The 27,500-nt window shown below is 33.4% G+C and overlaps 1 protein-coding gene across 1 annotated transcript in view; it reads right to left on the bottom strand.

Annotated features, from left to right (window-relative positions):
- The window catches only part of LOC133178600 (pyrokinin-1 receptor-like), a 69,999-nt gene extending 50,851 nt beyond the window's left edge, over window positions 1-19,148 (bottom strand). The window contains exon 1 of the mRNA XM_061313329.1: window positions 18,548-19,148. Coding sequence (XP_061169313.1) covers window positions 18,548-18,833 — 286 coding nt within the window. The 5' untranslated portion in view covers window positions 18,834-19,148. The remainder of the gene's footprint in view (window positions 1-18,547) is intronic.
- Between the last annotated feature and the right edge of the window lie 8,352 nt (window positions 19,149-27,500).

Here is a 27,500-nt window from a genome sequence, read left to right as displayed (position 1 = left end):
ATATTATAAGTGTAGACAAAATGGCATGGTCATTATGAACATGCATGCAGGTGCGCATGCGTGCAATGCTAAGATGACCAATATACTTGATATAGCCGGAACTTATATATTTTTTGATGGAATGTTTTGATACTGAGAATATAAAGATGCTTTTATAGTATAGATGAGATGACATGGTCATCTTGCACATGCATGCACGTGCGCACGCGTGAAATGCAAAAAACGATCAATATACTTCATTGCCTTATTTAATGAAGCTTACAGGAAATAAGACACCAAAAGGGTGTTGGGGAGCGTTTGGGGAACATCTGTAACGGTCCCCGTTACAATTATAACTAGTTATTATTATTATTATTATTTTTCTTCCTGGGTACTTTTTTGTCCGTGAGTGATCTCCGAAACTACACATCCGATTGAGGTGAAACCTTTTTAGGGTTAATAGGAATGTTATGTAGATTTGCGGAACGAAGGTCATTTTGCGCGCACGTGCATGCACGTGCGTGCGCGTGCAATACGTAAAATGACCAATTTAATTGATATAGCTGTAACTTTTGTATTTTTTGATGAAATGCTTTGATACTCAGAATATAAGGATATATTAAGTACCAATCCGCATAAAAATCAGACAAAAGGTGATTCATGGGGGTTCTCAGAATTCGATGATTTTCCACACATAGATTTCTCTTGCACTATGATCCATGAATGTAAAATGAAAAATGTTTTGGATCATGGTTACTATGGAAACCTGGTCAAAGTAATTTCCTTAGCAACCAGCCAATTTTTCCATGTGAAGGGACAAAAAATCACTTATCTTTAAAGCCTGAAATTATATATAAAAACTTTAACAATTATTCTTATTTACTGGTATGATAAAGACACACACATTAGGTGTTTAAACAACACAAGACATTGATATTTTATTCAAAGGTAGTACTGTGGTAGACATTAGAAGATATACATGTTTTTGCATTTTTGCTGACTCAGCATTTTCCTCGATTTTGGCAATATTGAAAGTCAATTTAAAATTAATACCAAGCTAATACAGCTGTTGTGTTTATTTCACATAAAAAGGGAGGACTCCCTCTTTAAGACTCTAACTTTGAAAATGCGGGTTTTTTGAAAAATCCTATCTGTTGCCTAGCAACAAAGTTGGATGTTTTGATAATGAAAAAGTGAAAAATGGTAAAGAGTTGAGTCAAAAATCTTATAAATTGTTATGTTTTTGCTGCAGATACAATTTTTCAAGTAATAGAAAATAATTCTCATTTATTTTAAAAATAGATCAATAATTCATAATTATTTATCTCCATGGCAACAGCAAGTTTTGCATAGCAACAATGCAAAAAGGATTATTTTGGGCATTTTTGTATGGAGTTATAATGGAAACGAATAGATAATTATTCTTAAAATTGCAATTTAGCTATTGTCAATTTAATATGGATCTGATAAAAGTAAATTTTACTTAATTAACCCATGGCAACAATTTTGAATATCTATAGGTAGCAACCAATTTTGTAACCACTTTACCCTTTTACATACAGGTTTTTTTTTTTGGAAGATGAAATGAGATTTTCCGAAAAAGGCCTTCTGAATGAAAAATAAACACAAATAGATACAAGTAGTATGTATCAAAATATCTTTGTTGATGTAAAGATTCCATAGAATAAATAACTCTTGGGTTGCCATGGTAACAAGTTCCACACTGGCCAGAAGACAAACTTTTTGTTTGCGAAATACTTGGCCCCAGTTTTTGCTTATTATTCAAATTGGCAAAACTAACTGGTTATACAAGTAGCTTTAGCATACCTGTTTCTTCAGATAGTATATTTTTTATGATTACCTTGGATATAGTACCTTAAATTAATGTAGCTTAGCTACCATTCCATATGAAAGATAAGGGCTCTCATAAAGCTATGTTAAATTTTACACCTAAGAATCTCTAAGAATTTTTGTGAAAAAATTTCTCTTACGGTTGAAACTTATGGCAAGATTTTTTTTTCTTTGTGAAAATGTCTATTGGTTTTGAAAATATCTGGAAATCAATTGATTATTTATTGTTGTTTTAGACACTAAAGTAATAATTTACATCCACGTTGATACAGAGCTTCAAATTTACACCTTTACTCAGCACTCAGACCCACTGATCATTAAGGGTTCTTTATCTGCCAACGCCACCATAACATTTAAGGTCAGATCCAAAGGACCTGTGACTTTCACTTCTAGTGACAGGTGCTTGGCGAAGAGACAGTCACTACCTATGTTTACGTTTTAGGTTTGTAGCAATGCAGCAAACGAGAATCGAACCCGGGCCTTCCAGCTATGGATATTATATTAGGACTAAAACGTATCTTAAGAGATGCTGGAAGTATCTTTATTGTATGTTAGACCATCCAGTATTTTTAAACTCATAATAATGAGCTATGTACCATGACTAAAGTCAAGTTATTTTAAGTCTCATCCAAAAATGAACTTAAGACGTCCTTGACTTCCTGAAACTGTTCTCATCCTATGCTTGTGTAATTGCAAGCATGACTGTAAGTGTCAAAGTACAATGCATTAATCGATGATTGATCACGGCGTCGGGGAAGTTGCTAAAAGTACTATTTTTCTTCACTACTCATAAGTATTTGAAGTTACATTACGGTGAAGCTGGGATTTTCTTTCTTGTCTCACTATATCTTGAGTAATTAAGTCAAACTACATGTGAATATAAGGATAATCACAGATTTTTTTGCATGATTCTATGTAGTGAAAAGGTCACTCATCCAGTACTTATGCATGCTTGCTGTACCTTGAAATGGAAGAAGACATTTACTTATCACTATTTTCTAGTATTTACAAACCAGTCTTTAAAATGATAGGTGAGCTAGCGTTGTAGCCATCATGAAACACAGAAGTAGATGTCAGAATCATTGGAACTTTAATTTGCTAAATCGATTGATCATCAGTAAGAAGGCACGGTGGTGAACTGGTGTAATGAATTGGGGGGGGGGGGGGGGGCTCAATTCAGAATGGTGAATTCTAGAGTGGGCTTCACAATGACACAACTAATTAACTCTGCTTTAAGCATTCTGTAGTTTACTGTAATTTCAATCTGGGGTGAAAAATAAGACATCAATAGAACCAAAGGGCACCTAGTTTAAAATATTCCAGTGCGGTACCGTTTTGTGCAATTGCATCTTCTTAGGTCTTTCCGGCAAGCTCGAAAAAAAATATCCTAAGTTATATTTCTGAACTTGCCAGAATGATCAAGTGAGGTAGTAAAAGCTAGGTATTTACTATAATTTTAGAAATGACTGATCTCTTCGGTCTTGGCATTATAATATCCAAGAATTGAATGAAAAGGGTGAAGATAAGTAATATAGAAGTAATATCTAATAATATCTAAGTAACTGTTACTTTATATACATTTTTGTACAGGTTATAACAGGTAAGACAATAAGACAGGAACTTCAGATCATGTGTATTTTCTGCTGATATAACGGAATTTACATGGTACAGTAGTATTACCAGAATGCAGTACCGTGATGCCGAGGATGCGTATACTAATAAAAAAGACTAATTGCTAGCGCTTGCTTGAGAGCGCTAGCAACTGAAAAAGATAGCTCCTTAATAGCGAGGCGATATAAGTTCCTTGCTGCATATCTGCAGCTCGCTGGCCTGAAAAAAATTGGAATGATGACTCCAGTCTTTTTTTTTTCAGTATTTCCCTCACAGACCTACGTAAGATCCATATGCACTGTTCACTGCATTACTCCCTCACAGTGCATATGTAAAGGAAATTTAATTACGGAAATATATGTTTGATTATTTGTTGGTTTGATAATTATATGAAAAGCGATACCAGTTATCTATTTATGTACATTCAATTTTGATTTCATATTAATTTCTTCTGAATCATTTTTTAGGAGAGAGAAGTGTGTTATTTTGTAGTAAAAGGAACCAAAAGGCCCACATTGCTTACTTGAGCACATTTGCTTGGAAAAAGCAGAAATCATATCAATATCGAAAAGTTTATGGGCGACAAACTTAAATTTACACTACCTCAGGATGCTTCCATTTCAATATTAGTAATCATGGTTTTGTTGTTTCTGAGGGGAAGAATTTTAAGGCCAAACAAAAAAATATGTGTGGTTCCAGTTACATCTCCAAAAAAATTAGGGTAGGTAGGTAGGGATTTTTTTTTTTTTTTTTTTTTTTTTACAAAATGATTTTCTTAATTTTTCTAAATAATACCTATCACTGCTTTGCAAGTGGCATTTAGATGTGGCATTATAATATACTGGTCAACATTGGTAGGGGACACCTACATGCTAGATTGCTTTGGATTTAACACTTTTAAAAACTTGCTTGTTGAAATGTTTTGCAAGGAGGCCATCATTGCTGAAACTAAAACTAATACTGGAGCCCATGATGGAAATCGGGGAAAATTCTGGAAAAAATATGAAAATTGCCGGAAAAAAGTTTAGGGTCGGGGGTATAAAATAGGGACGGTCGGGTAACCGGAACCACACATATTTTTTTATTTGGCCTAAATACTTTTTCCCTATATATTCTTAAGTAAAAATTTGACCCCCTTTTGTGGCCCTGAACTACCCTTGGATGTCATTAAATCTACACTATGTAAGGAGACTTCTGTATTAATATGACTAATAATGGCATTGCTGTTCTAAAGAAGAAAAAAATTTAAGATATTTCCTATATATTCCTATGTAAAACTTTGGGCCCCTGTTGTGTCTGCGCCCCACCCCAATGGGTCATTTTTTGAAGAAATTTGAATCTACACTACCTGAGGATACTTCTCTATCAATATGTCTAATAATGGCTTAGTTGTTCTTGAGAAGATTTTTTAAGATTCATGTACATGTATTTCCTATATATTCCTATAGTAAACTTTTACCCCCTGTTGTGGCCCTGCCCTACCCACAGGGGTAATGATTGGAATAAAATTGAATCTACACTACCTGAGGATACTTTTATGACTAATCATGGTTTTGCTGTTCTCGAGAAGAAGACTTTTAAAGACAGTTACTCTACATTCATACGTAAAACTTTGACCCCTTCTTGTGGCCCTGCCCTACCCCTGGTGATTATGATATGGACAATCTTGAATTTAGAATACGTAATGAAGACTTCACATTTTCATTTTTCCTTATCCAGTGGTTCTTTGAGATCAAGATTTTGAAAAGATGCCACCAAATTTTCACGAATTCTTGATTATCTCCCCTTGAAAGAGGGCATGGCAATTCCTGTGAACAAACTTAAATCCCATTTACCCAAGGATGCTTTGTGGCAAGTTTGGTTGAAATTGGCCTAGTGGTTCTTAAGAAGACGGCTCAGGTGAGCCAAAAAATAATAGACATTTATCATATGACTCTGTATTTTTAATTAAATGTTAAATATATTTCTTTGTTATATAAACATAGTCTGCGATGTTACATTTTAGAATTATCTTAAGAATCTCGTAAGTATATCCAAGTAAGCCCATTCCTAAGGGAGCTTCTGGGTCTATCTTATAAGATCTGTCTTAGGACCATCTGAAGTTTTGTCCTCAGATATCTCTTAAGTTATTAAGTGGTTCATGAGAAGATCCTTTCCTATATATTTCCATATTAATCTTTGATCGTATAGTAAGGCCTCATCCTACCCCCAACCCCCTCCCTCGGAGTCTTTTTTAAACAATTTTATTTGAATATACACTACCCAAGGATGCGTCCATATAAGTTTCATATATTCTAGCTGGCTTAGTGGTTCTTGAGAAGAATTTTAAGGACGCTCTTTACACTGATGAAAAATGTTTTTTGGACTTTGAGAAATTAATATACAGTAAAGATGGATATTTGAAATCAACTAATTAATTTTTGATATAGGGAGTGTGCCTTTTTTTTTTTTATCTAGGAAAAATCTTCAAAAACAATGAAGTAACGAAAACGAAAATAGCTTTTATTTACTCAAATACAGAATACATGTACATACACATTGTAAAGTCTTCAGCTTCTCTATCTAAGTCTAATATAATGTTTCGAATACTTATTTTAAATTATGACATATAGTGCAGATTACAAATTATTCTATTTTATGTCAAATGGTGGGTCAGTCTAACTAAACAAAAGTACCCTGAAATTAGGGTGCAGTGTAAAGAGGGTCCTTAAATGATGACATAAAATTTTCATTCATTTTTATTATCTCGCCCTTAAAGAGGGTGTGGCCCTTCATTTTACCAAACTTGATTATCCTTTAACCAGTGATACTTTTTGGGAAGTTTGGGTACAATGGTTCTTAAGAAGTTACAAATGTGAAAAGTTTACTGACAAACAGACAGGCAGGTACCAAACAAAATGTAATCAGAAAAGCATTCATACACCACTGAAGTTTCTAGAATGTAATGCTGTAGTATTTTTTAATTAATTATTTTAAAATGATGAATTAATCTCAATTAAAATAAGTTTTTCTCCCCAAACATTAGAAAATTTCAATATTTGGTTATATTACACAGTTGCTAAGCAACACTAACTTCAAAGCGTATCCATGGTAACCATAAAAACATACAGTTTCTTAAATTATGAATGTTAAAGTTTCCCGAGTGTTTTGCTTATTTCAATGCAAGCAAAAGGTATGAATAATGAAAGCCAAAATTTCAAATAAAATATTTTGGTCACAGATAATTTGCTTTCTGGACATTGTGCAACATGTTGCCATGGCAACCCAAGTATTATTTGATTATGGAATCTTGTCATCCATACAAACTTTTTGATACATAATAATATTGTATCTTAAGCTATTTATTTTTCATTTAGAATGTTTTTTGTTGAAAATCTCATTTCAGCCCTTAAAATTTAGCCTCAAAAATGACTGAATGTAAAAAGATATTGTGGGTACAAAAGTGGTTGATAAATGTTCAGATTTGTTGCCATGGGTTAATAAAGTACAAAAATACTTTTTTAGACCCATATTAAATTGACAGTTTTGCCAAATTGTATTTTAAAGAAAAATTATCTATTTGACGTATCTATTATAATTCTATACAAAAATGCCAAAAATAATCCTTTTTGCATTGTTGCTATGGAAAATTTTCTGTTGCCATGGAGATAAATAAATATAAATTATTGATTCATTTTTTAAATAAATGAGAGTTATTTTCTATTTCTTTAAAAATTGTATCTACAACTAAAAGATAACAATTTATAAGATTTTTGACTCAACTCTTTACCATTTTTCACTTTTTCATTATCAAAACATCCAACTTTGTTGCTAAGCAACAGATAGGATTTTTCAAAAAACCCGCATTTTCAAAGTTAGAGTCTTAAAGAGGGAGTCCTCCCTTTTTATGTGAAATAAACACAACAGCTGTATTAGCTTGGTATTAATTTTAAATTGACTTTCAAAATCGAGGAAAATGCTGAGTCAGCAAAAATGCAAAAACATGTATATCTTCTAATGCCTACCACAGTACTACCTTTGAATAAAATATCAATGTCTTGTTTTGTTTAAACACCTAAAGTGTGTGTCTTTATCATACCAGTAAATAAGAATAATTGTTAAAGTTTTTATATATAATTTCAGGCTTTAAAAATAAGTGATTTTTTGGCCTTTCACATGGAAAAATTGGCTGGTTGCTAAGGAAATTACTTTGACCAGGTTTCCATAGTAACCATCATCCAAAAGATTTTTCCTTTTGCATTCATGGATCATAGTGCAAGAGAAATCTATGTGTGGAAAATCATCGAATTCTGAGAACCTCAGTGAATCACTTAAATATTACTTTTGTCTGATTTTTACGCGGACTGGTACTTAATAGTGTAGACAAGATGACATGGTCAGAATGCACATGCATGCACGTGAGCGCATGCGCATTGATTGAAATGACCAATACAATTGATATAGACTTAACTTCTGCATTTTTTGATGAATTGCTTTGAAACTCAGAATATTAATATATATTAGAAGTGAAGACAAGAAGACTTGATCAGCGCACACATGCATGCATGTGTGTGCACGTGCGCGCGCGTGCAATGAGTAAAAGGACAGATATACTTGATATAGCCATAACTTTCATATTTTTGATGAAATGCTTTGATACTCAGGATATCAGGATATATTAAAAGTGTAGACAAGATGACATGGTCAGAATGTATATGCATGCACGTGTGCGCATGCGCATTGATTGAAATAACCAATAAAAATGATATAGACTTAACTTGCACATTTTTTAATGAATTGCTTTGGTTCTCAGATTATAAATATATATTAGAAGTGCACACAACATGACATGATCAGCGCACACATGCATGCACTTGCATGCACGTGCGTGTGCGTGCAATGAGTAGAATGACCAATATACTTGATATAGCCAAAATTTCCATATCTTTTGATGAAATACTTTAATACTCAGAATATAAGGATATATTAATAGTGAAGACAAGATGACATGGTCAGAATGCACATGCATGCACGTGCTCGCGTGCGCAATGATTGAAATAACCAATATAATCGATATAGACTTAACTTGTACATTTTTGATGAATTGCATTGAAACTCAGAATATAAAGATATATTAGAAGTGTAGACAAGATGACATGGTCAGCGCACACATGCATGCACGTGCGTACGCGTGGAATGAGTAAAATTACCAATATACTTGCTATAACCATAACTTTTACATTTTTTGATGTAATGCTTTGATACTCAGAATATATAGACATATTATTAATGTAGAAAAGACGACATTGTCAACATGCACATGCATGCACGTGCGCACGCATGCAACGCTAAAATGACCAATATACTTGATATAGCTGTAACTTTTATACTTTTTGATGAAATGCTTTGAACTCAAAATATGTAGATATATACTAATAGTATAGATAAGATGACACGGTCAACTTGGATATGCATGCACGTGCGCACGCTTGCAAAGCGTTAAATGACAGATATACTTAATATAGCCGATTTTTTTTTTATCTTTTGATGAAATTTGAATATAAAGATGTATTGAAACTATTTGAAAGTGTAGACAAGTTGACATGGTCATTTTGTACATGCATGTCCGTGCGCGCGCGTGTAATGCGTAAAAAAACAATATACTTGATTGCCTTATTTAATGAAGCTTACAGGGAATAAGACACCAAAAGGAAGTTGGGGAGCGTTTGGGGAACATCTGTAACGGTCCCCGTTACAATTAATACTAGTTTTACTAGAAGTCGTACTTTTTTTAGTATTGCATACATGCCTCATTTTGGGATACATACTCCCACCCATATATTGAATGCTACGTGACATTTATTTCATGGATGAACTGTTTTCTAATAGACTAAGTGTCCATTTTTAAGTGACAATAAGTTGTACGTTGAACAGTATTGAGTAGATGTTAGCATTTTGGATGCATTCGGCCACTCTTGTTTCGGAAGCCGCATATTATCTCCATTGTCTGCATGAGGAAATATCGGTGGATTTTAAGTTTCGAGGGTACTTTTATTCCTGAATCTCTAAAATCATTAAATTTATCATATTCCTGCAGCTTGTCTCCCAGAGGCTCAAGACTGAAGATGAGATACACTGTAAAATAAATTACAGTATACATGTATGACCAATGAAAGGTGCAGATAACGAACAGTGATCGATCTCAACAAAACACTGTTAACAGGGCATAAAACACGGACCTCCGGAAATTCCAAAGGTAGGATCAGGTGCCTAAGAGGAGTAAGTATCCCCTGTGAGACTAACTTGGTCTCAACCATAGGCCTGACTTTTGGACCCACGAAGAATAATTTTTGTATACCTCTAACTGCTCATGACAATCATGAAAAAAAAGAATTTCACAATTTTGGAAGAGGGCTACACATGTAAGTGTTTTCATAACCTAGGAAATAGTTTGCCTTCTAAATGAGCATGAGCAGAAGAAAAGATATATAATTCCAAGATAAAGTGTGCTTATGAATAATTTCAACTAAATCCCACCCTAGGGCCTGAATCATATACCCAGGAGTCATGAATTTCACAATTTTTTGTAAAAAAAAAAAAAAAAAAAAAAAAAAAAAAAAAAAAAATGAGTATGATTAAATCTTGCAAAAAGTGTGCCAACTAGATGTCTTTTTAAAAATGAAGATTTTATAAGATATAAAACATACATGTATGACCAACATAGCCTCTCTCGGGATTCTGAACCCAGGGGCAAATTTCATAATTTTAGTAAAGGATCATTGCTTATTGCAATCATGCCAATAGTTTGTCTGCATAATGTCCAGGATTAAAGAAAAAGGTTTTTGATTGATTGTATGTTGTTTTACGTCCCATTCGAGAATTTTTCACTCGTATAGAGACGTCACCATATACCGGTGAAGAGCTTCAAATTTTGACCTTTACTCGGCACTCAGGACCATTGAGCAATGAGGGACCTTTATAGTGCCAACGCCTGCCGTGACACGGGGCCTCGGTTTTTAGACAAAGACAGGGAAATTCACAATTCTGTTCACCGTTGCTTAAAAGTTTTATATACATATACTAGTATTCCAAAATTGGTTGAAATTGGTTTCCAGAGACTCAAGTGTTAAAGACCGACGCACGACGACGGGCGAAATCAAATAACGCTATGTCACCTGCTGAGTGATTCAGGTGACCTAAAAAAGATGAAATCTTAAAAATGCCCTAGAATAAAACTAACTGCTGAGTGCCGGTATTTCATGTATAACTTTTTCATGACAGCAGCTTCTAGTTTATTTGATGACATATTGGTTACATTTATACAGTTGGTTGTGAGTACGTGTTTGCAATGACATTTGAGTTCTTCCTAAAATTTCAGTAACATATTGTCTTCCCACAAATTTTTATTAAAATAGAAAATTTGGTCACCAAATTTTCTATTTTAATAAAAATTTGTGGGAAGACAATATATACATGTGTGTGTGTGTGAACTTTTATGCTTGTAACGGCATGTCCTATATCTCTTTGTACTCCGTCATATCAAAAATAGAAGAAAATTCTTGAATTCATGTGATGTTGAAAACTCTAGCTCTGTGTCTCCGGAGTTTGTAGGAAATTAAAACGTCTCGAGAATTCTGGTATGGGAGAAGAGAAATGTTACAAGGGGACTAATTTCTGAAATAATGAAGAAATTCTTGAATAAAATAAATGGTAATACTGACATTTTTGTAACCATCTATATCCTTGTAAAATACAATTTTGACCTACATCGGTTATTTTATTAGGTAATAGAACGACTCCCTTGCTCACAATTGATGTGATATTTAAGCATTAGGGATTCCAACAGCTACTATAACAAGAGCGCGGAAAATAAGATATTTCTAAAAATATTCAAATAATACGTGAAGCGATTGCACAAAGCATCATTCACATTGATTAAATGTCAATGAATAGCAAAAAAGTGTACATGTAATCGGAGAATTATCTCATCTATCCCGTGGTATAGTTTTCTTCAATGTCACGAAATTGTGATGAAATTTTGTCATGTTTATAGATCTGTATGCATTCAGCCAAAATTTACAACCTAATTATACTGGAATACTTAACACTGACTGTCGAATAATTTAATTGGTATCATCTGTTCTATTGACCGAATAAACAAGTGTCAGGACACCATATACTTTACGTTTCCGCTCTCATTATTCCTTCGTCTAGACCTGTGATATATAAGAAGAAACATGTTGTTATTAACACATGACTGAAAAATGAACGAACAGGAAATGGTGAATGGAGTAGAGTCTTGATATTAACGTCCAATATATCAGGTCTCGAGCGCGCGCACTCTCAATCAGTACACAAAAAGGAAGACAGGATCATGTAATTTATCTTATGATGTTTCTTTAATCAAAATGTCAAGCTTTATTGATCTTTTGGTGCACTTAAATGTACGTCTTCCTTTCGAAAGAATTAAAGCTCTATTTCAAATTAATAGAAATTAAGTGGTTTTTATGTTTTTTATGGTGACTCCCATACTCCAAATATTATAAGTTTAAAACGGTCTGGATTACACACCCCTACCTAAAAGAGCAAAGGTCAAGGTCATATTTGGGTCATTGTATTATGTAACGTCTAGGCAGTGTCTCGGTTAAGATACTGCATGGACACGTTTGCAGCAGATTAGTTCAGGAGAAAAGTTTAAAATTTGTCAACTTTCATCAAAACATTAGAAAAATAATAAAATGGATTTTTCACTGAAAAATTTTCTTTTTCATATAAAGTATTTGTAAATCTTTAAATGTTGACAGAAAACTAACAGAAAAAGTAACATAAAATTATAATTTGCTCTTTCTCATTTCTGTTTGTATTAATCACGTACTAGTATTCTTTTTTTTTTTATCTTCATTTGCAAGACGAAATTGCTTAAATTGTTTTTGAGAATTACAATTTCAGAATATTTACAACTTCAGAAGAAAAAGTAAAGACTTTTAAAAAAATTCCAATCACTCAGATATGAATCGAAGCTGTTGGTCCAAACACAGCTGAATAACGACACTTAATTTACGATCAATGTTCACCCGGTGTGAGGGCAATCGCGATAAATATCAAAACTGATATCCCTCTAATTCTGTAATATACGTCTAATCTTCAATATCTTTAATGTTTCTCACATTACTACTAAAAACTTATCGATCTCAGCGTGCTTCCAAATTTATCATGATCTTCATAAAAAATGTAAATAAATCTTTGACGCAATATGAACACTTACAATAAGTATAAATCTTCTCTTTGTAGCTTTACATCTATATGTATCAAATAAACACTTTTAACTATTTCCTTGGACGTTCCATGCTATATTAAAAGTATAATTTTCTCCAACATATGTTAATTACAGCTTCTCAAGTCGAGAACAATTTCTGGGTCGATTGTAAAGCTTCATTGAAAACAGATACAGAGTATTTGTGCCTAATATAACATGTAGAGATATAAGAATACATCGTGTAGATAGAATAAGAATATGTCGTATATATAGAATTATAGGGATAAAGGGGGGAAATTAAGGGAAAATGCTTTGTATAACTAATCGATTTGAAACATTTCGACTTCTAACAACTGAGAAAATTTCTGAATATAAAAGCCACCTATACTCACGTTATTGGTAAATATTTAACCCGCTGATCTAATATTAGATATTTTAGGTTCTAATATGTTAAGTAGTAAATAAAACAATTTAACACTGAGCTAAATTCTGGGCTTCTAAATCTGTGTATACATCAGAGGAAGTGATGCGTGTCAGAATCAGCATGTGGGTTTTTTAAAAGCCTATTTTAAGGAGTTTGTGTTCCATCTGTCATCTTTAAAACGAAGATGAGTATAGCGTACATTTTATTTGTTACGCTTTCATTTTACCATCGACAACAGTTCAGAAAATCCAAGGCAATGCACAGCAGAACATGAAAAAATATACAAAGATAAAGTTAATTATTACAATGAATACTGATCTGAGCTTTATTAGAAAAATAAAATGTTTTTCAAAGTGTCCTTTTTTGGCTTTTCTCCATAATAAAGATAAATGTACACACGCTATTTCCCAGCAGGACATATCTAAGAAACATATGTCCAATAGCTGTCCCTGTTTGTAAATATTTATGTATAAAAGGTTTATCACATACAGTAACGACTTATCGAATACAGTTATCAATGACTTTGACGCACTAAAAGCCAATTTATGTTGCATATTTAAAAAAAACATCCGCCTGACATTGGTGGCATGTTTTCCTCCAGATTTAATGGCTTCCACTTCCGGATTTTTGATCAGGTAACGGCGGGCATGTAGTCCATCACTGCTCTGCTTTGGATCGAACTCTAAATAATTTTATTCCAAACGTGACGATGAAGGTTCTTATAATCAAGAAATTCAATAGATGGAGATAAAAGTCTTCAGATATGGTTTTAAATGTCTCTTATTCTCAAGATATATGAATACTAATACAGCCATTACAAACATAGTATGATTTTTGTCATTTCATTGTATAATTCAAATATTATTAGAGTGATGTAGCACTTTTTGGTCTAAATAAAATGCTTCATCTTATCATTCAAAAAGTGAATTTTAACAATTCCAGCTCAATGGACACGCCCATAGCCATAATTGATTTAATATTTTCTCAAAAGAAAATGTTGCCATTGAAAAAAAAAATGAATTGAATACTTGCACATTCAACACAAGCATATTGGATACTTACTTTTAAATAACGCAACATTTCACTGTCAATTTCTCGGTTAAGAACAATGACAATGTGTTTGTTCGAAGAAAAATAGTTTCGAACAATGGATTTTTATCAATTGCACGTTACAATTTAAGTGATAAAAACTATAAAAAATATGATACATGATAACTAATCCTGATAATTAATCCTGATAATAAATAAATAGGTTAATCCAGATATCAATCTAATTAAAATTAGATGTTCCAAATCCGCTACCGCTTCTCAAACATCTAACAACATCCCATTCGGGGTCACGTCAGAGCGACCTTTCGATTACCCAATGAAATCGCCGTATCTGAAATCTTGGCTTATAGTTCTGATGCGTTTCTTTTTTTACTGCCAAACCTAAACGCCCGAGGGGTTTCGTAGTAAACAAAATAAGCATGGTAAAGACCGTGCTAAATATGAATGTGACGTGCGGGATATATAGACGTATACATGTAGTTTGTGCATTCTCGTTTGCATTATTTAGGTAGGAATACCAGATTGGCGGACTATACGTTCAATTTATACCAAAATTACTTTAATTCAACGTAAGACAGTCTACTGAGCATCAATAATGTTAAGATGTAGCCGTGGAACTAATTTTAGAATCGTATACAGAAGGTTGAATCTGATTGGCCAAAATTTTTATGATTATTCATAATCAAAAGGTCGTTCTGACGTGACCCCTAATGGGATGTTGTTAGATGTTTGAGAAGCGGTAGCGGATTCGGAACATCTAATTTTAATTAGATTGTCCAGATATGTGAAAATCTTTAGCAAAGTTTATCATCTTGATAGAATAAACTATTTTATTATAATTAACGTCAGGGAAAAAAAAAGATAAATTTTGTGTTTCCACCCTCGTTTATTCCGAGTTAAATTGAGGTGAATTCTCGTGTACTGGCTTGTAATAATATTTCATATTTTTCCAGACGTTCATTAAAAGATACATTGTAGAGCGCTCGCCCCGTGATCGGGAGGTCGTGGGTTCGAGCCCCGGCCGCGACTGACCTAAGTCGATAAAAAAATAGGTAGCAACTGTTCCTTCGCCATGCGCTCGGCACTTTGAAGTGAAAGTTGCGGGTCCTTCGGATGAGACCTTAAAAACCGAGGCTCCGTGTCACGACAGGCGTTGGCACGATAAAGATCCCCCACTGCTCAATGGCCCTGAGTGCCGAGTAAATGTCTAGATTTGAAGCCCTTCACCGGTATATGGTGATGTCTCTATATGAGTGAAAAAATTTCGAATGGGACGTAAAACAACATACAATCAATCAATCAATGTACATATTAGTAGTTTCAGAGCAACATGGCGGAGTTATTTACGTCAAAGTACCACGGGTTTCGGCCAATATTGTCTGTAGTAAGTTTGACTCCTGGACCAATTTCATTTCAACTTCACCATTGATTATTTGTACAGCCGTTTTATTTAGTGGTAGATTCCTTACATTTTGTGATAACAAATCTATGATTTCAATCCATTCGCGGAACGTTGATTGACGACTAGAAAAATGCAATAAATGAGACACAGATTTTTTTTCTTTTTCAATAAAATATTCTCATGGGAAGTCCTAGGCATGTATGCATGTAAGTAATCTAAAATACGTGCAATTGCTGCAAGATTGCGCAAGTGACATTAGAAAACATGTATGCGTTTATGTAATCTTTGATTGTTACATATTTTCTAATATCCTTTTCTTTCGGCTTTGGTTTTGTCGAGTTTTTTTTTTTGTTCGTTTGTTTTTTTATATTTCTGTTTTGGTTACAATTATTTGTTATTACTTTAGATATAGTTGTAATTAACAACTTTTTCAGATAAATGTAGTTGTTATAGGTATATTTGCTTAAAAATGTAAATCCGCTATCGAGTTTTGGTGGTTGGTTGGACTTGGATGAATAGTTAACCATTTAACAACAATGGTCTAGTCGATTAATATCTGAAGATATCTATACTGATCCGCATAATTACATTTTATAATTAACAACCGACAAATACCAAAAAGGAAGTAAACGTTTAGCATCCTATAAGTAGAATCGCATGGAGCAATTTTTCGATATCATTATATATTCATTGCATTACGAGATCTATCGGCAAAATATTAAATATTCATCAAAGATAAGGAAGATAAAAGGGTAGCATCAGTTTTGAAGGCTTGTTTTTCAATGCTGAGAAAAAAAACATTAGTCTTGTGGCCGGTTAAGAAAAACAGCACTTGGTTTTGTATTTTTGAAAGCGATTGAGCGGATTGATATTGATAGCGGATTGATATTGATATCACAATGCTGACACGAGTAACCTTTCTCCCCTTCTTCACTGTGACCCCATTAGCCATAGCTTTGGCAAGCGGGGGATGCCTGCATAAAATACATGTATATGCAGACTTGCTGTTCTGTAAAACAGAATTTGAAAAGTTTTTCTCTATACTTTCAATCTTAAGGACGTACAACACACCCACCACCAAAAATTTCCTGTCGTTTAATTTTCGCTATTTTTTTAAAAAATATATTATACATGACTATATATACAATGCGTATGCACATTTTGGACAAAATCGTTCGAGTCGTATTTGGACAGGAAGTTCAAGGGTAATTATTTGAAAGAATCTGAAGCAACACAACATAAATATGCTCACAATTAATTCAAAGAAATTGTGGCGCAAATGTTCCTGAGGAAAAAAAAATAAAGATGCTTACCTAAATGTTAAAATTAAAACTTTTCCAGTATAATTATTTTTACGTAAAACTGGTACCAGCTACTATGACCTCACATCAGTTTTGGATTTCGAATTTACATCGTATATATATGTATATGCTAGGGGAACTTTTCTACGCGTTTTATCCTTTTTTTTCTCTTCAGAATTCCTTAAGAATTAGAAAAAAGAAAACAAACCCACCCTATTTTTACCATTCATTTTTTTTTATATCTCGGTTAAAAGGGAGCATGACCCTTCAATTGAAAAATTAGAATTTCCTCAATATAAAAAGTGCAGTGAGGCAACTTTGGTTAAAATTGTTTCACTGTTTCTGGAGAAGAAGCTAAAACGTGAAAAGTTAGCAGACAGACAACATAAGAATAAACCTCGATAAGAAAATCTCATTTGAGTCTAATGACTCTGGTGAGCTAAAACAATGATTTGATGCAGTCTACCAACAAGATATAAGTTTTTAGCAAACTACGGATATAAGAACATACATGTATATACATGTTGTAGATGTAACACGAGGTGTCACAATAACGGTCACTAATTACTTTTCATATTTATACATTAATACATGTGCATATACATTAATAAAATTCTTTAGCTATATTTTTCCAGATCAACAGAGGATCTATTTATGTCTTCTCAGATAATATACCGGTACTCACTCAGATAATATACCGGTACTCACTCAGATAATATACCGGTACTCACTCAGCTTTTTATGAAAAGACACACATATCTCTAGTGAAGTATATAACTATAAAGCTAAATGTATATTGTAAATCTCTTACTTCGCACTTAAATTTATTACGACTGTATACAATTATTTAAATTGATGCCAACAAATTTTGTCTTGAGAGATGTTAAGTGTATAGTTTAGGAGTTCTCTCTCCTACAGATTGATAATGCTATCATCTGTAATAAAACTCTCTCTAAGGCGGATGTTGGCATATCAGAAAGAATGTTTTGTTTTGCTATATAGGGCTGACTAAAATAAATTTGAAAGACAGTAAAGTGCAGTTCTGATCGGATTATGTCACATAGAAAGATGTAATCGTGCTTCATTGTGTAAAAACATCTATTAATGTCTTTTTATTGTCGAAGGGGAAATGAGAAAAGCGCAGTGCTAATACAGTGGAAGAAAAGTTCCCATTTTTAAATCATACAATCCTGTATACAGAGTGAAATATTAACACTTCCTGGATAAAAAACAAAAATCTAAAATTTGCCAACTTGGTGCCCATTACGGAGTTTTAGACATTGAACAGATGAGAATTCGCTCTAGGACATAATTTTCAACACCATTAAATGACTGGCATTTTTTAAGATATATGTTTTAGTTTTTCTCATTAAATGATGTTACACCCTGACTTTATCATGGAGATTCTAAATATCGTCATCATATCGAGGGCAAGTCTTTTCTTAATTTTCGGGAACATCTTATTTTGCAATTATATTTATTTTTTAAAGAGTCTTAATTATTTGCTATTTATTGCAAGAAACCACTTTAAATTTGATGGATCAGTTTGCATTCTGTCATATTGAGTGGTTGACCTAATCACCTCTTTTGTTGAGCATTGCAGGAACAATTATAACTTTATCTGTTGGCAAGCTACAGTAGGTACTATCATAAGAGCTGTTATCTATAATACACAGCATTTATCTGGATCTTACCTAGAACGATCGTCAGGAAGTCCGTAATCGCCAGGTTCAGCAGATATTGGTTTGTCACTGTATGCATGTACACCTGTTTCCGGAGGACTAAACAAGTAGTTAAATTACCAATACTTCCGGTCAAGAAAATTACGATGTAAACAATTGACAGAAGTACCACAGAAAATAAATCCTTTTGTTTCTCTCCTAATCTTGATAAAACAAAGGACTGGAGACTTGTGTAGTTCTGATCCATGTTCTCAGACATGTTTACATAAGTAGCCGTCGTCATATTGCGATTTTTCATACGGGTTTGCTAAAGTTCTGAAGCTCTTATTCATAAGAAATCGGACACATAAGGGTCAACAAGATAAATACGAATGTCCTCTCACTAACTTTATGAGATATTTGTAAGTTAACACTATCGAGTATACCCATCTTACTTCGTTAATTACTCTTCATGGCTTCCTCGTTGCACCAATCATCAATGGTGCTGATCTTTGAGCGATTTGACCGGTCCTATGGGCGCTATCATATGCTCAGATCACAGACAAATAGAAATATGATGTTTTCCTCCCGACAGACCACTTAACATTTAGATAATATTCATATCCTATATATCTGTGGCACGTGTTTACAAACAGAATTCCCCGCCTGTTTGAACACTGTTCAGTTTCAAAGGATGCTTTGTGAGAATTCAGTTTCAAAGGATGCTGTGCTTACAGCATTTGTTAAAAACTGTTACTCATTAGTTTGTATTCAAAAAACAACATTCTCGTTCAATGAGCTATGGTGTTAGGCATTTGATTTTATTTATGATGCTTTCATATATTGTTCAATAGTTAACCATATTCTCTTGTACTAGCATAACATCAAAAATACAGCATACGTCGTACGGCCTTGGTTTGATTCTTGCTTTCAGAAATAATTTGGATGAAAATTCTACTAAAAATGAGCCATGTACGAGGGGTTATCAAAAAGTTCGTGGACTGACGCGATAAAATTAATAATATGTAGTCTCTGCTTACAAAATTTATGCGGAACATAAAACAACAAAAGTTTAAGAAATGTTGAAAATTTTAGCTTGATACGTTGAAAATTTGCCAAATTATTCTGAAATTAAAAAGACTTTATGTGATCACCCGGCGCTGTCGCCGTTTAGTGTCATGACGTCCGCTTAACGTCATTGTTTCTTAATGTCCGCTCTCTCTACCTCATACACTTATCTTGATGAGATTACCTGGAGTTAAGTAAGGACTTAAACCCGTCTTATTTATATGAATTTAAAATGTCATGAGCAGCTTTTTTCAATGCATATAATATTGTAAATGGATCTTTATATGGGGAAAGATCCTCACTTGATTATGCCAGAATACTTAGCTTGTTGGAGTTCAATTTCTACCACACATGATCAACGTCACTTTTCGACGTGACTGACTTTTGACACCCTGACTACAAATCGACACTAACTGTGCATATTTCATCTCTCTGAATCTTTTTGGGCATTAAAAAACAAGTACTCTGGATGCATTTTATTTTTCTGTAGCCAGTTTAACATTCCTTAGGTCAATACCAGTTTTTCCAGGAGCGAAACTCTATAGAGTGTTTGAAAAAGAAACCCCTCCCCCCTTTTGACGTTATTTTCAAGCCCATAATTGTTTGGACACTCCATATAAAATTTACGATAAAATTTCATAGAAATTACAGAATGGGGTAAAAATTGCAAATTTTACTGAACAAATGTGTCGTACCACATGCCTGAATTAACGAGATTTTTTGATGACAAATACTCATATCTAAAGAGTTTTTCTCAGTTACAATCAGGTAGAAAAAAACGTCATATTAGAGGTTGCGCCGCCTGGACATACCTTTGCTTACAAAAACACTAACAATTTATTAAAAAATAAAAATTATGATTTATGGTTTATTCTATAGATAGAGAAGATGATGCTAACTTAATGTGTAAAAATTCATTGATGTACCTAAAGCGGTTTTAATTTTATGACGCTAGTCCACGAACTTTTTGATAACCCCTCGTATAGTGAAGATGCAAGTAAATCTTCGTATCTGAGGCTTCGATCAATGATCAGTTGATAGGTAAATAAAAGCTGGCTTAATCAAAGTAATTAGATTTCTTTAGTATTTATCCCTTAGGCTTTGTACTTGATGTGCCGTATGAGAGTCGGTTGTACTTTTCGTGTCACTACCCATGTTGATTATCTAAGCTTTATCAGCAAAAGAAAAACACTGATTAATTGATACAAATGTCGTTTTATACCAAAGTGTACTTTAATTTCACACGAGAGAGTTTCCATTAATATTTCCAAATGAGTCAGGAAAATTCTATCAGCCCATCAAGTGTGTGATTTGTTTCGAATTGAAATCAAATAAATTACAATTTTCTAACTATTCGTATTGTAGAATGCACTAATTGTATATAACTATCAAGTTAGGATTGCAGCGATTCATGACTGTCTGCTGATTGCTGTCGAGGGTTTCAAATAAATTGAGGAAAAGGGAGAGAGGGGAGAGTTTGACCATTTTCTTTTAACACTGAACTTTAATGATTCTGTTAAAGTTTTCAATCTTGTGATTTAGGGTGTCGTAATTTTGTTGCATCAAATCAATTCAATTCAAGCCTCTGGAAAGCTGTTGTAAATGTCAAGGCTGCAAGCAAAGATGTAAATATAAAGATTGAGAAAAAAATCAATTGCTGTTCACGGCTTGTTTATGTATAAATCGTATAAATGGTACTTCTTTAATTTTCTGTGGTAAAACGATCAGTGAAACATTAATCTCGAAGACAATTCACAGTTCTATCTAGTTTGTCTTGTTTCATTTGTTCGTTTCTTGTTTGGGTGGGTGTGAGTGTGTGCGCGCACGCGCGTGGAGGGGGTTGTAACTCTGAGGAACAATTAGGAACATTTATAATATTTGGCTACTATCAAAACGGTTTATACAAATAAACAAACAAACAAAAAATTCCCTTTAGAGAAAACTTATACAATTGTTACAACGCGAAATGTAATAACGCAAATTGTAATTAACTGGGATTATTAAATTGTGCGTTTTTACATTTTGCGTCGAGATCACCGGGGAATGTAATAACGCAAAATGTAATAACACGAGTTTTGGATTATTAAATTTTGCGTTTGGATAAACGCAAAATGTAATAATGCACTTTTAGTTACATTTTGCGTTACTTAATTTTTGCGTTGAGGACAACGCAAAATGTAATAAACAAAATGTAATTATTTATTTTGGACTGTGTTCAACGCGAAACATCACAAAATTGATTTAAACATATAACAATTGGGAAACTTGCTTTACTAAATAGATAGACAGACCTATGACTATGAGACGAACGTTACGACTTTTACGGACATTACTAAATCTAATTGTATTTTTTAAAAATCTTTTTCTGACATTTTTATTGAATACTTATAAAACATTAACTTAACTTTGATTGACATGTCTATTTATAAATTAGTCTGTATTATATATCCATCATTGACATTCTCAATACGTTGTATTTCCATTAGTGAACTCTTCAAAATTAGAGGCGCGTTTGGTCGTCTGACTGGGACAGCATGGCGTTGCGGATAATACAAAATATGCCAATCTCAATCCAATTTTAAATGTTAAATGTATTTGTCATTCCAATTAAAGAATAGAAGAACCAAAAGACATACGTAAAAGAGCGAGAACCCCAAATTTCTCATCCATTAATAAAAAAATACGACATTTCAGAGGCCTGTGCACTGTGTTTAGATGTACGTACCATACGATAAATAGATACATACGATCTACAATAGATATAAATTGATATCGTTGTCATTCCTACTCTTTTATGTTTATAAAGTCCACAACAATAAAATATTTCATTTGCATTTTCTTAGGAATTGTTCATCGACATTCAACATATTGTTTACATGTTTATGTTACGTTTGTCCCAGAAATCCCGCGAGATTTGTACATTTTCCGACTTTTTCACAAAAGAGCGCACTAAGAAGTATAACTCTTCCATAGTGGAAATAGAACGTATTACCAAAGATTGACCATGAGTCCATTAAAAGCTCTTGATATTCTCAACCTGACTGACCAAAAAGTATGTTTTTAAATTTTGCGTTGTTGCATTTTGCTTAATCTCAACGCAAAATGTAAAAATCCAAAAATCATGTTATTACATTTTGCGTTATTACATTTGCGTTGATCTCGACGCAAAATGCAATAACGCAAAATGTAATAATCCTAAAAAGTCTGTTTTTACATTTTGCGTTATTACATTCTGCGTTGAAGATGTAATAACGCAAAAAGCAATAAACCCGGTATATTACATATGCGTTGTTATTACATTTCGCGTTGTAACAATGCACACTTTAGGATCTTAAGAGTTTATCACTTTAAAAGCATCAGTGTAAATATTCATTAATATATAAGAATTTCAAGGTTCAACAATATTGAATATATAACGACAATAGGCAAAAAAGGAAATACATGTATATAAACTGATACACTGTATGTAAAAAAAGATACAAGTCATGTAATTCCTTCCTTTTCTTCTTTTTTTTTTTAAAGCGACTGATAGAAATAATTATGCTCCCGTATCGAAGATTCGGGGGTACATAGTTTTTGCCCTGTCTGTCTGTTTGTCCGCGAAAACTTTAACCTTGCCCATAACTTTTGATTGGTTAGAGCTATTGCTTTCATATTTCACATATGTAATCCTTGTGACAAGACCTTTCTTTGGATACCAACAACTTTAACCCTTTGACCTTGACCTACTTTTGGAAAACTTTAACCTTGGCTATAACTTTTCAACGGTTGGAGCTAGGGCTTTCATACTTCACAAGTGTAATCCTTGTGACAAGGCATTCTTTTGGATACCAACAACTTTTGACCTTGGCGTTTGACTTCTTTTTGGAAAACTTTAACCTAAGACATAACTTTTGAACAGTTGGAGCTAAGGCTTTCATATTTTACATATCTATTCCTTGTGACAAGACCTTCCTTTGGATACCAACAATTCTAGTCCATTGACCTTGACCATAGAGTTTGACCTCCTTTTGAAAAACTTTAACCTTGGTCATAACTTTTGAAAGATTAGTGCTTCGGCTTTCATATTTCGCCTGTGTATTTCTTTGGAGAAGGCCTTTCCCTGGGCACCATTAATTTTGCTCGTTTGGCCTTGATATTTGACATACTTTAAAAAAAACTTTAACCTTTACCATATATATTCAATGGTTGCTAGTTGGGTTTCATAATTAACAGGTAAATTCCTCGAGACAAGACCTTACTTTGGGTACAAAAATATTTGATTTGCATTTGAGAAAGTTTAACCTTTGCTATAAGTTGCCATACGGGGACATCAGTGTTTCACAAACACATCTTGTTTTCTATTTACATTTGTATTTCTTTATATGACAATAGTCGCCCGCGTGGCGCAGTGGTTAGAGCGTCTGCTCTAGAGTCGCGAAGTAAGGAGTTGATCCTTACGTCGCGGGTTCGAATCCCACTGTGGGACGTGGAGACCGGTCCTTCGGATGAGACCGTATAAACCGAGGTCCCGTGTCGCAGTAGGTGCTGGCACGAAAAAGATCCCTCACTGCTCAATGGCCGTAAGTGCCGAGCATAGGACAAAATTTGCAGCTCTCCACCGGCAAGTGGTGGCGTCTCCATATGAGTGAAAAATTCTCGAGAGGTACGTTAAACAACATACAAACAAACAAATTTATATGACAATAGTAATGAAGTTGGTCACGTGATCATACTTTCTTGTGTATGGAAGCACAATAAGGACACAAATCCTAATAGAAATAGAAATATAAGAAATAAAATACGTGATCAAATTTATTATTACGTCCTTTGGGGGTTATAGGCATATCCCAATGAATTGTCGGAACTCTAAAAATAATGCCCTTTTTCTTAAATAATTTACATGCTCCATTGGAAAGGGAAAAAAATTCTCATTTTACTTTTACATTCTTCGTCAAAATGTAGCTGCAGAACTGTATCAATAATATATGGATCCCCTCCCCCAAAAATATTTAGATTTTCTCGGCATGTGTATGTTCTTCTATGGGCGTATTATACCTGAAGCGAGCGATAAAAACGTGTCGGTGTAAACGATAGGTTTTTACGATGTTTGGATATGTAGCTCTCTGGTTTGTTTGCCCTAATTTTCCAAACCAGAGAGCTACAGTTCTGCAGCTACGTCCTCATGACAAACTCTTCTTATACCCTATTTAACCTTGATGATACTTGATTATAGAACTTTTTCATGGCAATTCTAGTTAGGTTTTGTCATAAAATTAGAAATGGGAAAAATGTCTTTCAACAAGAAAAAAAAGAAAGAAGGAAAAAAAACCGTGTCGTGATCGACAATTTACTTTAAGAACGCTTATGTCTTCCATATTTTATCTTTTAGCAAATTTAACACAGTCTTAGTCATAAACCTGAAAAATGTGGCAAGTATATTAAATTATTTTTTATTATTTAATGGTCATGGAGAACTTCAGTATTCTTTATATATAAAACGTGATACTTTGCAGCTTTAATGACTAAGAAATCACGTTTCGTACTCTTTGACTCAATGAATCCCCCACCTCTGTGAAAATCCAGGAAATGTTACCTTAACATTAATGTTTCGGATGCATGCAATAAGCATAAAATCATATATCATCCTGTTCATTTAAAATATGCGTCGGTGTTTACGCTGTATACATTTTACCATATTTTATAAGTTGTTCTAAATGAAGAGAAATAACTCTTAATTACATATACTGCAGCCCTGATAGGTACTGTGACAACAAGATTTTGAATAGATGAATTAAAATGATCAACGGCAAAATAATAATTAAAGGTGGAACAATTACAACATCCCCCCCCCCCCTCTCCTTGGGGTGAGTGACAATTATAGCGTATACATGCATGTGCCTACTATAACTTCTCAAAACCATAGGCCTTTAGATCGTTTTAATCCGACTGACAAACTATAGGGGTATAAAAAATAAAGGAATGGAACTTTCAGATAGGGTACCCAAATTCGCCAATTAAATACTATAAATCAAATGATTTAAAATTACATTTTCTATTCCTATCTAAAATATACATGTATAAACAATTTACATTACCAGGCGCGTAGCCAGAATAGAAATGATGTGTACGCAGAGAACGGCAGGGGTTGGGTGGGGGTTGGGGTCTTGAGCCCCCCTCCCCCCAGTGTTTAAGGGCTCTGGTCAGGCACGTAATATAGATTTTGCCAGCCAGGAAAAATTACAACTTTAAAAATTTTGTCAAGCAAGGGCGAAAAAGGAAGATTGTCAAAATTCGAAGTCCTGTTTCTTGTGTGTGTGTGTGTGTGTGTGTGTTTGTTGAAGGGGGGGGGGGGGGTTCCATCTTTCACCAACCAAATTTTTATTAATACATTACCAAATTACAATGATTTAACAATGGTGCAACAAACAGTGGGTGTCCACCCTTTCAATGTACATTTTCAATAGTAAAAGGTTAGGTTTTGGGAATACGTAGGGGAGGCTCCCCTGATATTACGTGCCTGCACGTCATTCATTTTCTTGAAATATAAAAATTATGCCATTTAGTTTTTGTTTAGGAAATAAAAGACATAGTAATATTCATTTTTTAACGAAAATTAATATTCCATGGAAACTTATTGTTCATATAATTGAGGCTTAAAATTTAACCGATATTTTAATTGGTGACATATAATAATTCTTAACGTTTAAAAACACGTGTATACAAAATTTTAATTATGAACAAAAAATATCGTATTGTAAATCATACTAGTAGATCATAGCATTCAACGATATGGCTGAAAATTAATTTTTCAAAGACCTTTTAAAAAAATATCGATGTATAATAGAACAATTATTTGGATTTGGCAGTTATTAAATAAAAGATTTCAAATTTTATCATACAACCATGATAATTTAAAATTTAAATCGACACAGTATGACACGGAATAATTTGAAACACGAATATTTGTTGGATGGTACTGAGATTTTTTTTTCTCCGAATAATTCTTTCTTTTTTCTTATCTTTTTTTTCTGAAATTGATGTGTACGCACTTGCGTATTTGCGTACAGGCAGCTACGCGCCTGATTACTACCAAAGTTAATTTCGAAATTTTGTAGTCTTCTGAATACATGTATATGTTGAAATCAACTCCAAAATTGACCAATTTTTCCTTACTTGAAACTAGCTTGGGCCTCTAATCATTTTCACTGTTTGTAAAGAGGTACGACGTACGGGGCAACCCTTCCCGGAAGAACAAAGTACGTTACGTATTATTCGAAGGCCCACAATTTTTCGTATTTTGATATACACGTTTGCAAAAATATAACTACTATGTACATGTAGAAGAAGATTGGTAGTTTTGATGTATGCATAAAAAAATTTCGCAAGTACGTTGATTAGAGGTATTCACATAATTTAAACATCCGTTCTTTCCGGAAATTGCTATTTTTTCCACTATTTTTACAACAAATTCTCAAAATTGAAGTAGTGCACACTCCTCGAGCAAAATTAAACATATATATTTGAAAATGATTTGATAAAAGACAAGCAAAAATAATGGTAAGAATTTGCTCGAGGAATGTGCAGCATGTTAATTTTGACATTTCATGACTATTTCCGGGGGCGGATTCCAAGTAAGATTAGAGGCGGATTCTTATCTAGGAGTAATAATAATAACGTATTTCGTGTAATAATGTTAAAAAATAAATTTATCATTGATTGACCATATTTATATTACTCATACAAATATATTTGTCATGAAAATAGCATAAAAACTAAAAAAAAATGTTTATAGAAATGACAAATTGCGATATTATTTTATAAAAATAAGCCTTTCACTTGATAAATGTTGCCAGCAAAAAGGGAAGAGATCAATTTAATATACTAAAGCAATAAAATAAAAATGTTCAGCTAACAAATGAAATCACTAAAAGTATTG

Source organism: Saccostrea echinata, unplaced genomic scaffold (assembly GCF_033153115.1).
Source record: "Saccostrea echinata isolate AGI-Se365-2 ecotype Australia unplaced genomic scaffold, CSIRO_AGI_Sech_v1 ptg000003l, whole genome shotgun sequence".
NCBI lineage: Eukaryota > Metazoa > Mollusca > Bivalvia > Ostreida > Ostreidae > Saccostrea > Saccostrea echinata.
The sequence above is the reverse complement of the archived record's forward strand: the minus strand, read 5'-3'. Positions and strand labels throughout refer to the sequence as shown.